Source organism: Ictidomys tridecemlineatus, chromosome 3 (genome assembly GCF_052094955.1).
Source record: "Ictidomys tridecemlineatus isolate mIctTri1 chromosome 3, mIctTri1.hap1, whole genome shotgun sequence".
NCBI lineage: Eukaryota > Metazoa > Chordata > Mammalia > Rodentia > Sciuridae > Ictidomys > Ictidomys tridecemlineatus.
In genome coordinates, this window is record NC_135479.1 from 140,963,813 (window position 1) to 140,979,259 (window position 15,447).

Below are 15,447 nucleotides of genomic sequence, written 5' to 3' on the forward strand. Positions count from 1 at the left end.
TCAGTTTCAAAACCAGAACACTTAAGATTTATTTATAAAGATTTATGAAGAGCCCCACCTTACCTGAGATAAGGCTCTGACCCCCACATTAGTACACGTCAGAATGACTCCAAAGTAGGCCAGACTTCAGTTCATTTAAAGTTATGTTCAAAGGATTGATTTTTGTTGTTAAGATTACTAGGATCTCTGGCTGGGGATGTGGCTCAGGCGGTAGTGCGCTCGCCTGGCATGCGTGCAGCCCGGGTTTGATTCTCAGCACCACATACAAAGATGTTGTGTCCGCCGAAAACTAAAAAATAAATATATATAAAAAAAGACTACTAGGATCTCAAACAGGATATAATATATAATTCAGCCAAAATTCAAGATAATTATTACACAAACTAAATGTGTTTTTACTCATGTCGATTTTATTTTGTATTTTCCTTATAAACTGTCTAAAGTTTGACTGTTAATGTTTTGCAGAGGTAGTGTAACCTGGGTTAATTTAAGATAATAAGCCATCACCTACAGGACAGATAGGATAGTTCAAACCCCAATTTTAAAAAAAAAGGGTAAATGACTATAAAGTTATAGACATTAAAGTTAAAGCCCAGTACTTCTTTTTTAATACTTATTTTTTAGTTGTAGTTGGACACAATACCTTTATTTATTTTTATGTGGTGCTGAGTATCAAACTCAGGGCTTTGCAGGTGCTAGATGATACTCTACCACTGAGCCACAGCCACAGCCCAAAGCCCAGTACTCTTAATTTAAGACTGGTGAGACTGATTTGCTAGGTGTTTAAGATCAAGACTTAAAATTAAATTTAAATTAAAAGGGCCAAGAAAACCAATATCTGGCTCTTGCTCTCCGAGTCAGCCTGAATCCAGGAAACAGGGAACTTCTCTAAAGAGCTTTGTAACTCTGGACTACATAACCTCCCAATCAGGGAAATTAATGATACCACTGGAAAATAGAAAGCCAATCAGTACACTTGCTATGATGAGGAGGGTCACTGGAGAAGGGAGACATCCCTGATGCTTCCAAGGAAAGTCACATGGTCAGCAACACCTGGACCCATCCTAGTGCAAATGGTACTAGCAGAACTAAAAAGTTTGCTCTCAAGTTCCCTTAAGAGTGATTTCCATGGGTAGCTGGCTCTTAACAATAAATAAGGACAAAAGTCAGTTTGACCTGCTTCACCTTAAACACCTAGCAAAAACAGTTAAAAACAAAATAGTCATTTATTCCTGGACATTAAAATATATATAGTAGTTAAATGTAACTTAAGATATACACTTGTATTAGCCCCCCAAATAAGTAAGACTGGAGGTTACAAAGAGAGTTTCTTAGGCAGGAATGCCTAATAACTATCAAGTGAAACTGCAAAGTCAGAAGTTTTTAGTAGTTTAAGGTCTATAGATCTTCCTGACCTCCTACACAAGTAGAATTAATAATTGCTAACATGATTATCTAGCCCAAGTAGCAGAAATTAAGGGCTCTCTACTAGACACAGAGGTCATCCAGTAAAAATTTTCCAAGATCAGTTGACATTAAGTAGCTTAACTACATCTTATGCGGATGAACATCTGTAACATATTAAATGTTGTGTTTGCATTCCTGATAACTCTGGGGATGTTAAAGATTTACATTCCCAAATGAAGGCCTTATCCACTCTGGCCTCATTTTGGGGAAAACTTCTCAGCCCTCACATCTCCTAGTGAAAAATTATCAATTTCTAACATTTTAATAATAAATATTGACATGTTCCAGATGCTACAATATTTATTTTGTACTCGTGTCTTTTTGTTTCTCTCTCATAGAAGCACCCCTCCTCAGATGACTTTACAACCTGTTCTTCCCTAACCAGACTTCAATCTGACCTGACTTCTAAAAGGGAACTCCTAAGGTGTTTGCCCCACCTCACATCACCCCCTCTCAGCTCCAAAGCAGCCATAACAAGCATCATCCCTTTTTATTACAGCAGTAAAAAGTTCCTAAAATTAAAAAGGGGGAAATGAAGCCAGAAGTAGACATCAGTATAGAAAGGTAAATCAAGTCAGGTCAGATCAAGGAGGCCAGTTTTGAGTGGGTCTGGAAAATTGGAGACTATCCCCAGAGTGATTTAAATTCCTTCAGCAACCTTTCTTCATCCTATCAAAGATTTGAAGGGGACACATAAGACAATAGGGGAATGATAAAACCAACCTAATTCAAACCTAAGATAGAAAGTTATAAAAAGTTTATTTCTATTTTAGTAAGATATTTATCTAGGCTGACCATACTCTGATGGCTAATCTTGTTCAATTCCAAACTCACCCATGCCTGGCTTTCTTTGACCAGATAACAACCCTCCCTAAAACCTCAACAGCACCTTATAAATTCTGATGTTGGAATCTCAATTTACTCCCAACCTTGAAATGTTAAGCCATGTAGATCATTAACCTGCTATTTGCCTTTGTATTATGCTTGTCACAATCCTGTTGAGTTCCCAAGATCCCTCCCACTTTGTAACTTTTTTGTGCTATAAAACTTTTTTTCCTATAGAGCTGGGGTCTATTCTCTAGCCTGGCTTTTGGTGAGACAGTCACTGGGTGAGACAGTCACTGGCCAGCCCTCTCTGTGTACACAATATAAGCTTGCTTTAATTTGATATAAATAGGAGTTCGTGGTCTTTTCTTTGTGTTGTGGTTCAGTAGTGTCCTGCTACTAGTTATTAGATACTAAAACTTGGAATAATGTCAGTTATGTAGGATACCACATAAATAGTGAAGGAAAACATCAACATGATCATTTGATGCAGAAAATTTGACAAATCTTAATCCCTTTCCATGATTAAAAAAGAAACATACATATACACACAAAATGAAGATAAAAGGAAACTTCCTTAACCTAAAAAAGGGCATTTATGAAAAAATCTAACATTGTGTTTATTAAAAGTTACACCCATAGAAATTAGGAAAGAAAAAGAAAACTTATTAGAATCTACTTTAGAAAAAAGAAGCAAAGCTATTTATTAGCAGATGGTAAAAACTTGCATATAGAAAATCTTAAGACAGTTATAGCAGTGAATTCCTGTTAACACCTTGGGAGGCTGAGAAAGGAGGATCAAAAGTTGGAGGCCAGTTTAATCAATTTAATAAGACCATGTCTCAAAATAAGAAATGGCTGGGGATATAGCTCAGTAGTAGAGTACTTACTTGCCTACCATGCATAAGGCCCTAGGTTTGATTTGATCCCCAGTAATTAACACACACACACACACACACACACAAAAGAAAATCCTAAATACACACACATGCACACATACAAAGTAGAACTACTAATGAATGAGTTCATCAAAGCAGCAGGATTCAAAATCAAACACAAAACTCAGTTATATTTCTATACACTAGAAATAATACAAAAAAGAAATTAAGAAAACAATACCATTTACAATAGCAATGAAAAAGAATTAACTACTTAGGAATAAATTTAACCAAGGAAGTGTGAGACTTGTACACAAAAAATTATAAAACACTTTTAACAGAAAATAAAGAATTAAATTAAGAAAAAGATATTCCCAGTTCATGAATTAGAAGAGGTGGTATAAAGATGGTACTCCTCCCCAGGCTGATCTACAGATTGAATGCAATATTCCAACTCAGCAATGGAGAAATTGATCCTAAAATTTATATGTAAATACAAATGACTCTGAATAGCCCAAAAGATTTTAAAAAGAAGAACAAAGTTGGTGGACTCACACTTTCTAATTTTAAAATTTACTACAAATCTACAGTGGTAAGAACTGTGGTACTGGCATGAGGATAGACATGTCGCTCAATGGAATAAATTGAGTCCAGAAAAATAAATTATTTTCAAAAAGATTGCCAACCACTTCCAGGCATGGTGGTGTACACCTGTAATCCCAATGACTCCAGAGACTGAGGCAGAAGGATCTCAAGTTCAAGACCAGCCTGGGCAACTTATCAAGACCCTGTGTCAAAATAAAAAGTAAAAAGGGCTGAGGGTATAGTTCAGTGGTAGATCACCTCTGAGTTCAATCATCAGTACAGAAAAAAGAAAAAGTTTGCAAACCATTCAAGAGAGGAAAGAAAAGTCTTTTTTTTTTTTTTAATTTTAACATTTATTTTTTAGTTTTCAGCGAACACAACAGCTTTGTTTGTATGTGGTGCTGAGGATCGAACCTGGGCCGCACGTATGCCAGGCGAGCGCGCTACCTCTTGAGCCACATCCCCAGCCCCAAGAAAAGTCTTACCAACAGTGTTGGACGACTGAATATCCACATGAAAAATAATGAATTTGGATCACTAAATTACATTATATACAAAAATTAAAATGGATACAGTATCTAAGTGTAAGACCTACGTCAATGAAACTAAAACTCTTAGAAGAAAATATACAGCCAAAGCTTCGTGACGTTAGATTTTGAAGTGATTTCTTGGATATGACAACAAAGGGATAGGCTATAAAAGAAAAACATAGATTAGATTTCATAAAAATTTTTAAAACCTATGCCTCAGGGCTGGGGATATATAGCTCAGTTGGTAGAGTGCTTGCCTCACATGCACAAGGCCCTGGGTTCAATCCCCAGTACAAGTCCCCTTCCCCACAAAAAAATCTATGCCTCAAAGATGTAGATGTAGCTCAGTAGTGGAGCACTTGACTAGCATGTGCAGGACCACAGCACTGGAGATAAAGTTGTGCCTCAGAAGATGTGATTTTGAATTCAATTTGCAAATACTTTATTGAGGATTTTTGCATCTATATTCATCCAAGATATTGGTCTATCATTTTCATTTTCTTATTCTTTTTCTTTTTAATCTTCTTATCAGGTTTTGGTAGCAGAGTAATACTGGCTTCATAGAATGAGTTTGAAAGAGTTCCTTCTTCTATTTTGTGGAATAGTTTGAGGTACATTTGGTATTATTTCTTCTTTAAAAGTGATAAAATTCAGCAGTGAATTCTTCTGGTTCTGAACTTTTCATTGTTGAGAGACTTTTTATTACTGCTTCAATCTCACTGTTAGTTATTGATCCATTTGGATTTTTATATTTTCTTGGTTCCTTTTGGTAGGACATAGGTGTATAGAAATTTGTCCATTTCTTCTAGATTTTCCAACTTATTGGTATACAATTCTTCAAAATATTCCCTAATGATCATCTGTATTTCAGTGGTATCTGTTGTAATAACTCCTTTTTCACCTTCATTTTATTTATTCAGATCTTTGTTTTCTTTTGGTTAGTTTGACTCAGGGTTTTTCTATTTTGGTTATCTTTTCAAAGAACCAACTCTTTATTTCAAGAGTTCTTTGCTTTTTTCTTTTAGTCTCCATTTCATTTATTTCTGATCTGACCTTTATTATTTCTTTCTTTCTACTGATTTTGGATTTGGTTTGTCCTTGTTTTTCTAAAGCCTTGGGATGCATCATCAGGATCATTATGTTATTATTTAATATCTCTGTTTTTCTGACATAGCCACTCACAGTTATAAACTTCCTTCCTATATGTACTTTCTCTGTTTCCCATTGGTAGCTTTGTGATTCTAGGAATTTTAAAATTAAACCTCTGATTTCTTCAATTACCCACTACTCACTGAAAAGTGTATTGCTCAATCTCCATGAGTTTGTATAATTTCTGAAGTTTGTCTTTCTGTTGATTCCAATTTTTTTCTCTTATGTTCTGATAAAATGCAAGAAGTTATTTTGATTTTTTTTGTTAAGACTTGCTTTATGGCCTAAAATATGATTTAGTTTTTAGAAAGTTCTGTGTATTGATTAAAATAATATGCATTCTACAGTTGTCACATAGAATATTCTGTAGATGTCTGTTAGGTCCATTTGATCTAGTATAATTTAACTTTAATTTTTTGTTGTTGTTGTTGTTGTTGGGTTTTGTTTGCCTGGATGATCTATCTATTGTTGAAAGTGAGCTATTAAAATTTTCCACTATTACTGTATTGGGCCTTATCTCTCCGTTTGTGTCTAGTAGTGTTTATTTTATAAAATTTGGTACTCTGACATTTGGTGCATACATATTTGCAATTTTTATATCTTCTTGATGGATTAGACCCTTTATCAATATAATGACTTTCTTTGTTCTGATTTTAGCTTAGAGTCTATTTTGTCAGATATAAACATAGCTACTCCTGTTTTCTTGTGGATTCCATTTGATTAGAATATCATTCTCCATCATTTCACTCTTGCAGACAACAAATAGTTGGGTCTTGTTTTTAAAGCTAATCAGCTAGTCTGCATTGTTTAATTGAATTCAGACCATTTACATTCAAGACTATTATTGAAAAACATATACTAATTCCTATCGTTATATTGTTCTTTTGGTTGTTTTGAATAACCTGTGTTCTTCCCCCACCCCTTTATTCATCTTAGAGGTTTGATGGTTTGTTGAGATAATAATGTTTGATTCTTTCTGGCTTCTCATTTGTTAATCTACTGTTCTAGTGAGATTTATTCTTTTCTATGCTTTTGTGGTCATGCTTTCTTGCTTCCTCATCTGGGTGTAGAATTCTTTTGAGTATTTTATGAAATGCTGGTTCAGTGGCCATGAACTCTTTTAGCTTATGTTTATCCTAGAGGTTTCTTTTTGTGTTTTAGGTTTACTGGGGTACTTTACCACTGAACTACATCCCCAGCCCCTTTTTACTTTGAGACAGGGTCTTGTTAAAAATTGCAGGGTTGGCCTTGAACTTGCAGACCTCCTGCCTCAATCTCTCAAATTGCTGAGATTACAGACACGTGCCACAAAGTCCTATTTGTCTTAGAGTCTTTATTTCTTCTCTGATTCTGAAGAATAGCTTTTCTGTACATAGCAATCTAGTTAGGCAGTCATTTTCTTTCAGGGCTTGAAATACATCAATCCATATCCTCCTGGCCTTTAGAATTTCTATGGAGAAATCTTCTGTAATTCTGATGGGTTTGCCATTATAGTAACTTGATGCTTCTCTCGTGCAGCTTTTAATATTCTCTGTTCTGTACTTTTGGCAGTTTAATATGTCACAGAGTTGTTTTCTAGTCACGACTATTTGAGGTTCTAAATGCTTCAAATACCTGGATGTCCATATCATTCCCAATGAATTTTTCTGCTATTAATTCATGGAATATAATTATTTTTGTTGTTGTTTTGTTTGTTTGTTTTTAGTAGTACTGGAGATTGAACACAAGGTCTCACACATGCTAAGTTAAGTACTCTACTACTGAACTGCATCCCCAACCCTATTTGTTTTAAGACAGATCTGTCTAAATTGCTTAGGTTGGCCTCAAACTTGTGACCCTCCTGCCTCAACCTCCTGAGAAACTGGGATTACAAGCAATGCCACTGTGCCTGGCTACTGAATAGGTTTTCTTTGCCATTCACCTGTAATCTACTCCCTCCTCTAAATCTTTATGTTGAATGGTTTTCAGTGTTGTCTCAGGGATCTCATATATCCTGACCCCAATGTCTTTGTTTATTATTATTATTGTCAAAATGTGATAATTTGTCCACCTTGTCTGTAAGTCTTGATACTCTTTCTTATGCTTGATCTGGTCTGTTGCTGGGGCTTTCAATTGAGGTGTTGTTGTTGTTTTTAAGTTTGACTTATTGAGCTTTAATTTCCAAGATTTCTATTTGGTTCTTTTTCAGAATCTCTATCTCATTAGTAAATTGCTCTTTCATATCCTCCATTGTCTTTCTTAGTTCATTCAGCTGTTTATTTGTATCTCCTTTGAACTCATCGATCAGTTTAAAAATCAATCTTTTAAATTCTTTGTCCAGAATTTCATCCACTTCAATATATGTGGAGTCAGTTTTTGGAGTTATTTACTTTTGGAGGAATTATGTTGCTATTTTTTTTTCTCATGTGGGAATTTATGCATCTCTTGGGATGGAACTTTCTTCTACTTTTATGTGAGGGCCTTCTTAGTAAGTAGCCTTTCTCTTGAAAATGCGTCCAGGGAAATAGGTTTGCATGTAGTGTTGAGTTTAATTACAAACAGAGTTCTTAGTTTCCATGTAGTTTCTTTGGCAGAATATTTGCAAATTTTGACACAGTGCATGCTGTGTCAGAGCCTAAGTGACCCATTCTCTCTATATAGGTCTTGCAAGATGGGAGACTCTCTCTTGAAGTTCAGACAGGGGTGTTGTAGACAGCTGCATGCATGGTGTGTGCCCTCTATGATTACTCCTCTAGACTTGTCAGCAATGTGTTTCAAGGGTCCCATTAAGAAATGACAAGATAATCCAAGGAAAGGGAGAAAATATTTGCAAATCATGTATCTGATAAGGGACTGGAATTCAAATTATACAAAGAATTCTTACAACTCAAAAATAAAAAGATAAACAGCCCAATTTTAAATAGGTAAGATTCCAATAGACATTTAAAACAATTTGAGATACCACTTCATACCCACTAGGATGGCTATAATAAAATATATATATTTTTTGATACCAGGGATTTAATTCAGGGGCACTTGACCACTGAGCCTCATCCCCAGCCCTATTTTTTTGTACTTTACTTAGAGAAAGGGTCTCACTGAGTTGCTTAGTGCCTTGCAGTTTCTGAGGCTGGTTTTGAATTGCAATCCTCCTGCCTCAGCCTCCTGAGCTGCTAGGATTACAAGTGTGTGCCACTGCACCTGGTAAAACTTAAGAAGGAAAACAGCAAGTATTGACAAGGATGTGGGAAAACTGAACTATATCACATTATTCCTGGGCATGTAAAATGGTTTAGCTGTTGTTGGACACTTAGTTTCTCAAAATGTTAATAAAGTAAAACTTAAGAAGGAAAACAGCAAGTATTGACAAGGATGTGGGAAAACTGAACTATATCACATTATTCCTGGGCATGTAAAATGGTTTAGCTGTTGTTGGACACTTAGTTTCTCAAAATGTTAAACAGAGTTGCCATATAAACCTAGCAATTCCATATGTTCACACAAATACTTGTACATGATCCTATAGCAGCAGCTAGCAGATCAAAACTGCAAGAGAAGAACCTGATTGGCCCACTCAATTTGTCTTCTCTCACTAAGTGTTAGGTGTGGATGGGCCTTGAATCAGGACACAATCCTGGGCTAATCTGAGGGTCACTTTGTATCATTAGTCATAATAGCCAGAAAGTGGAAACAAATGCCTGTCAATGAATAGACAAAACAAAATATATATGGTATACCCACCCAAGGGAATATTATTCAGCCATAAGAAGGACTGAAGGATTGCTGTACACAACAACTTGAATGAGCCTTGCAACATTGTTAAATGAAAGTAGCCAGACACAAAAGGCCCATATTATATTAGTTCCACTTTTTCTTTAGCTTCAGAAAGTGACATTTATTCAAAGGAAAAATGAAGTGTCCATCCCTTGGCTCCCTCCCCTTCTCCATCTGCTCCTAGCCCTTCAGGATTGAACCTTCACCTGGAATAGGTAACAGCCCTCTCAGATGAGGACAGTAATACCGAGTGGCATCTCTTCGGTAGAGGTATTGTGGAAGGTCTTGATATCTTGAAGGGTCCTCTTGCTATCTTCTGTCACCACACCTTTGCAGTCAAAAGGTCTTCTACAGTGGACTCTGTGGCTTCAGTTTTACCTTTTTTTGGGGGGGGGATTGTAACTGGGGATTGACCCAGAGGCACTTGACAACTGAGACACATCCCCAGCACTTTTTATATTTTATTTTGAGACAGGATCTCACCGAGTTGCTTAGGGCTTCGCTAAGTTGCTGAGGCTGGCTTTGAACTTGCAATCCTCCTGCCTCAGTCTCCCAAGCAGCTGGGATTACAGGTATGTGCCTCCACACCCCATATGCAATTTCTCTCTTAATGTTGATGACCATGGCTGCCTGGGAGATGGTCAGGGTTCCATGCTAGTCAAAAGGTGAGTCCAGCTTCTTCTCTCTCATTCCACGTAGAATTGGCAGATACTTCTTCTTGACAAGAACATGAATGAGTTTCCTCCTGAACTTCCTGGTTACCTTCAGCAATCACAGGGCATTGTGACTGACAACAAAACCACCTGGGTTGTGATGTCAAGCTTTTGAAATATGTCATAAATCTGGTCCTTAAATCCATGGCTTAACATTTCCTCAATTTCATCCAGTACAAACATCTTGATGTATTTGGGAGACAAGTATCTCCAGTTAAGCATGTCAAACATTTGGTCAAGGATACCCACGAGGATGCAGGGAGCATCCATCTGCAGCTTCAGCACCTCAGCACACATGTTGGTGCCCTCAATGCAAGGATGACAGAGGGCACCCATGTGATCTTCTAATGCCACCACCGCCTTCTGTGTCTACTAAGCCAACTCTTAATAAGGTGTCAGGACAAAGGCTTGGTTGGCCTTCAGATTCAACTCACTCTGTTACAGAAATGATTTGGCAAATGTGCCATTTTTCTGATTCCAAATTGGGTCTGAGCAATCACATCAGTACCCTTGCTATGAGGAAGAATTGTTCAGTGCTGCTTGGCAGAGGCCTTCTCAAAATCTTATGTATAGATGCCATGGATCAAAACCTTAGGTGTAGATGCTATGGTAGAGGGTCTCCAAGAGGTTCATATCATTGAAGTTGTTGACAATCTCATTACAGTTCTTCCTGATGATGCCTTTGGGCTCCATTCCTTACAGGCCATTGTTTCTGGATTAAGAATCCTGACTCATAACCATGATCTTTAAAAGTTCTGTGTAGTTTCATTTATATGAAATGCCCAGAATAGCCAAATTTATAGAGACAGAAAACAGATTAGTGGCTGCAGGGAGACAAGTGGGGGTGGGGGGTTGGAGATATGGGATTTCTTTTTAGGGTGATGGAAACCTTCAGCAATTGGATTAATACTGATAATAGCACAATCTTGCACAAATTTATTTATTTATTTATTTATTGCTGTGTGCCCAGGGCCTCATGCATGTTAGGCAAGTAAATGCTCTGCCACTGAGCTGCACATACACTGAACTCAACCCCAATATTGGAAATATACTAAAAACTATTGGAATGTACATTTTTAAATAACTAAAATGGTGAATTTTATTTGAAGTGAATTATATCTCAATAAGAAAAATTTTAAGAGGGAAAATGGCCTTTAAAGATCAAGTAATTGAGGAGCCCTGCAGAAAACTGAAGAAATCCTGGTGGGTTTCTGTTATTGTTGTTGTTGTGTTGTTTTGCTTTGTTTTCTAGTTGACTCTTCTTCAGAGAAAGCCCGTGTTTGACAGCTAACAGGTCAAAACTGCAAGAGAAGAACCTGAGTGGCCCACTCAGTTTGTCTTCTCTCACTAAATCTTAGATGTGGATGGACCTTGAGTTAGGGCACAACCCTGGGCTAATCTGAGGGCCACTTTGTATGGATAATGGCCACTTGGGGACTTTTGGAAGGGCAGAAGCACCCATCTGAGCTAAAGCCCTCCTCTAACGGACACCCTGCCATTTCTGCCTTCCTCATCCAGTGTCTGTCCTGAAGTGTCTCTGGTCCAGCAGCCAGCACTGAGTCTCAGTTAGCCACTGTTCCTTCCTGCCTCCTCCTGCTCTCTAACCCCACTTCCCTCCCTTAGGAGATCCTTCTGTACTTGAGGAAGTTTGGGGGAAGTCCTCAGCACCTTGTTATCTGCTCCAAGGAAATCTAAAGTTCAGGCATTTAAACTCAAGGCCTCTCACTGAGTTAGAGATCAATGACCCAGGGAACATTCTTGTGGAAAGGTTTGAGGAAGCTGAGTCAGTTTGTTCTTTGTCAGGGTGGGGCTGAGGTCATTAACCTTCTTCAAACAGTGTCCTTGTCTTCTTTTTCCTGCTCTTACCTCCACCTCAGGAGGTGACAGGGCCCCTGAGACTCCTGAATCACTACCCTGTCTTGTCCCAAGCACTGTACTTCAGGAGGAGGGTAAAACTAGAAGACTCTGCTTGACCCTCAAGAGATAATTTGAGGTGTTTGAGAAAGGGGTTGGAAGTCTTCTTGGTATCATATCCATAATTACTTCCTGTGGTTGCATCTGTCTTCCTCTACGGATTCCTTTAACCCCCTTATGGGCCATTTTCCATGATCTAGAATCTTCCCCTGAACCTCTGTCTACACACCTGTGGCTCTCTAACCTTGTTTCTTCCCTTCTCTTGACCCCAACCTCCTTATCTGTAAAATGGGACTAGAGATAGCATTTACTTTATAAGAGTGGTTGTAAGGTTTAGATAAGGCTCATGCTGCATTTCCCACAGCATCGGGCAAGCCATGCGTGCTCAGAAGACATTGGCTGCTGCTGTCCTAATGTTATTATTGTATCCATTATACAACTAAAATCCAAGGAGCACTTATTATGTGTCAGGCTTCATGCCAGAAACCTAGTGGGTGCATAACATTGTTTGGTCTCAAAGGGATTTAAATCTATTTGGAGAAAGAATCTATTTTACATCAATCAGTAAAATAGTTGATAAACATATAATCTGGTCATTTTTCAAAGCCTGTCAAAATGCTCAGAAATCTTAATTTGCAACTTGCTGTACTGCGGTTTGAATCCAGGGCACTCTATCACTGAGCTATGTCTCTAGCCCTTTTTATTTTGAGACTCACTAAGTTGCCAAGTCTGGCCTTGAACTAGAAACACCAGGCTGCACTTCTGATGTTTTTTTTTTTTTTTTTTTTTTTTTTTTTTTTTTAGTTGTAGTTGGACACAATACCTTTATTTTATTTTACTTATTTATTTTATGTGGTGCTGAGGATCGAACCCAGTGCCTCACACATTCCAAATGAGTGCTGTACCACTGAGCCACAATCCTAGCCCCACTTCTTATGTTTAAATGCAGCCCCTCACCCTTGCCTGCATATTCAGGCACAGCTGTTTAGCTGGATAAACCCATCATCAACAATGCCAGGGACCGAGCTTGAAGAAATCTTTATGGTTTCTTCACACTTTTCCAGACAGTCCTCCTCTTCCCATGCCAGGCCAACAGCATCTGACAGAGCTATTGGCTTAGTGAGCTCTGTCCCTAAGTTTCCCATCTTCAGGTGACCAGGAGATTTTCAGGGACGAGTAAGGATTTTGTCCCCAACTTGGGCCTGGGCAGGAGGACTTTAAGGGAGGATGTAGGATGGGGGTTGGGGGGTGAGCAAGAGGTAGCTAAAGGCATCAATCTGAGGAAGGGAGGAGAGACCACACCTAAGGATAGGGAGGAGTCTAGGAACTCAGCCAGTTAGAGGATCAAATTCCTCCAGGGTGGACTTAGATAGGAGGTTGGCACTAGGAGCTGAGAGACTTAGAAGGCAAGATTCGATTCCACCTGCCCTCCACCCTGGTTCTTGGAGAAAGCCTGCACCGCAGTGCCAGGCAGGAGTCACCCCTCTCTGTGCCCCCAACCTGTGGGCCCTGCCTGTCCTTCCACTCCTTCAGTGACTACAGGAGAGTGGAAAAGAAAAGGGATGATGGAGCCAGACAGGACTCAGATAAAACTTGACCCTAGGTAAGTGAAGCTGGCAGACCCTGGGCGGGGAGCCAGCTGCTAATCAGCAGTATTTCCTGTTGCTCTGACCTGTCCCTCTCTCCCTCCCAGAGCCCTTTGATTCCCTGCATAAAGAACTAAAATGCTCTGATTGTCCCCTGGATCCTCAGAGAAATTGTGGGACCACTTCAGGGACTTTCCTCCACAACCTGGGCAGAGAAAGATCTCAGAGATGGGAGCTTGCACCGAGCCCTGACCAACAGGGGACCCATCCCTGGTGCTAAGAATCCATTCTTTCTCTGGGACCCTGCTCTTTCTTCTTGGGTTGCTGCCCTCTTGGGTGTTAAAAGAATTGTGGGCTCCTTGGGCACTGCAGCCAGACCTGCCTGTAGCTAATTGGCAGCTCACCCTCCATCCTAACCAGCCAGTTCCCCTCTCCAAGAAACAGGACCTTGAGGGGGAAATGAACAAACCCCCTGGGGGGAGGGGCGCAGAAGTATCAGGTAAAAGGGTTACATGCTGCTTGTGAAGGTCACACATCCTTCTTTAGACCCAGTGGTTCCAAACACAAGCTGGTGTCTCTCTAGGTACACAGAAGATCTTCTGGAGGTGCTGAGAACCAACTATGGCATCCCTTCAGACTGCTTCTCCCACCCCCCCACTGCAGCCCAGCTCCTGAGAGGTGAGTCAGGGCCCTCCCCAGAAGGCACTGAAGAGAGGAGGTACACATCCCTGAGGGAAGTCAGGACAGATGGGGGAGCAAAAGAGAAGGGGTCCTGAGCCGGCCAGCCTGATCAACTTTGGGGAATGACTGGCATGGTATTTATAATAACTAATATCCTGGAGAAGGGCAATTCCCTGAGGAGTCAGCAGGCCCAAAGTGGGGCATGACAACCTAGCCCAGGAGACAAACCTGAGGTGGGCCCTCCACAGATCCTAGCCTCAAGGCATATTCAAATTGTGGACACTGGAACATGGAGCATTTTCTAGATTCCAGGGCTTTCAAGGGTCTCAAGATGGTGTCCAAATGATCCAAGTACCCTAGAGGCAGGCTGCATAACATCCTCTCAGAAAAGAGTACATAGCACTTAGAGGGGAAGCTACTTTGAGTAATGACCTCAACTTAAATGAATCTATAAAAGTGTTCTCACAGGCCGGGTGCAGTGGTGCACGCCTGTAATCCCAGTCACTCAAGAGGCTGAAGCAGGATGATCACAAGTTTGAAGCCAGTCTTGGCAAATTAGTGAGACCCTGTCTCAAAAATAAATAAAAAGGGCTAGGATGCAGCTCAGTGGGATAGCACCCCTGGGGTTGATTTCCACTATGAAAGAAAGAAAAGAGAGTTCTCAAAGTATTGGCCATTTAGATGGGTATTGCTCAATTGCTTTTGAAAGTGAAAGGCAGGGGCTAGGGCTGTAGCTCAGTGGTAGAGTGCTCTCCTAGCATGTGTGAGGCACTGGGTTCAATCCTCAGCACCACTTAAAGGAAATAAACAAAAATAATAGCACATGGTGGGCTGGGATTGTGGCTTAGCAGTAGATTGCTCACCTAGCATGGGCAGGACCCGGATTCAATTCTTAGCACCAGATAAAAATAAAGGCATTGTGTTGAGTCCATCTACACCTAAAAACTAAACATTTTAAAAAAAAGAGTTTAAAAAATAATAATAATAGCACATGGAGTTAAAAAAAAAAAAGAAGAAAGAAAGAAAGTGAAATGCATGGAATATGACTTGGTTCATTCCCTAGACACAAAAAAACACTGAGAATCAAATGGCTCTGCATCTTTCTAACAAATGTGACTTACACACACACATCTTGTTTTGTTATCTTGCTGCATGATAAACCACCTCTAAGATGTTGAATAGGAATCATGTTGCTGTGGTACACTTAATGCTTTCCTGAGCCTCCTTCCAGATGTTGACACTGTGCAGAATAGACTTCCTGAGCAACAGGGTGCTTGCTGTCAGTGTGCTTGGGGAGGTAGATGTGGGCATGTCCCTGAGCTATGCACAACTCTCCTTCAGATGCTCTAAACCAGAGTGTTGCCAA

At 39.5% G+C, this 15,447-nt stretch overlaps 1 protein-coding gene and 1 pseudogene across 1 annotated transcript in view; one reads left to right on the forward strand and one right to left on the reverse strand.

Moving 5' to 3' along the window:
• LOC144376391 (eukaryotic initiation factor 4A-I pseudogene) lies at nt 1–13,252 on the reverse strand (annotated as a pseudogene).
• Slc51a (solute carrier family 51 member A) overlaps nt 13,158–15,447 on the forward strand; it is an 18,231-nt gene continuing 15,941 nt past the window's right edge. Inside the window, exons 1-2 of the mRNA XM_040270241.2 lie at nt 13,158–13,417; nt 13,984–14,078. Of these exons, the coding sequence (XP_040126175.1) occupies nt 13,377–13,417; nt 13,984–14,078 (136 nt within the window). The 5' untranslated portion in view covers nt 13,158–13,376. The remainder of the gene's footprint in view (nt 13,418–13,983; nt 14,079–15,447) is intronic.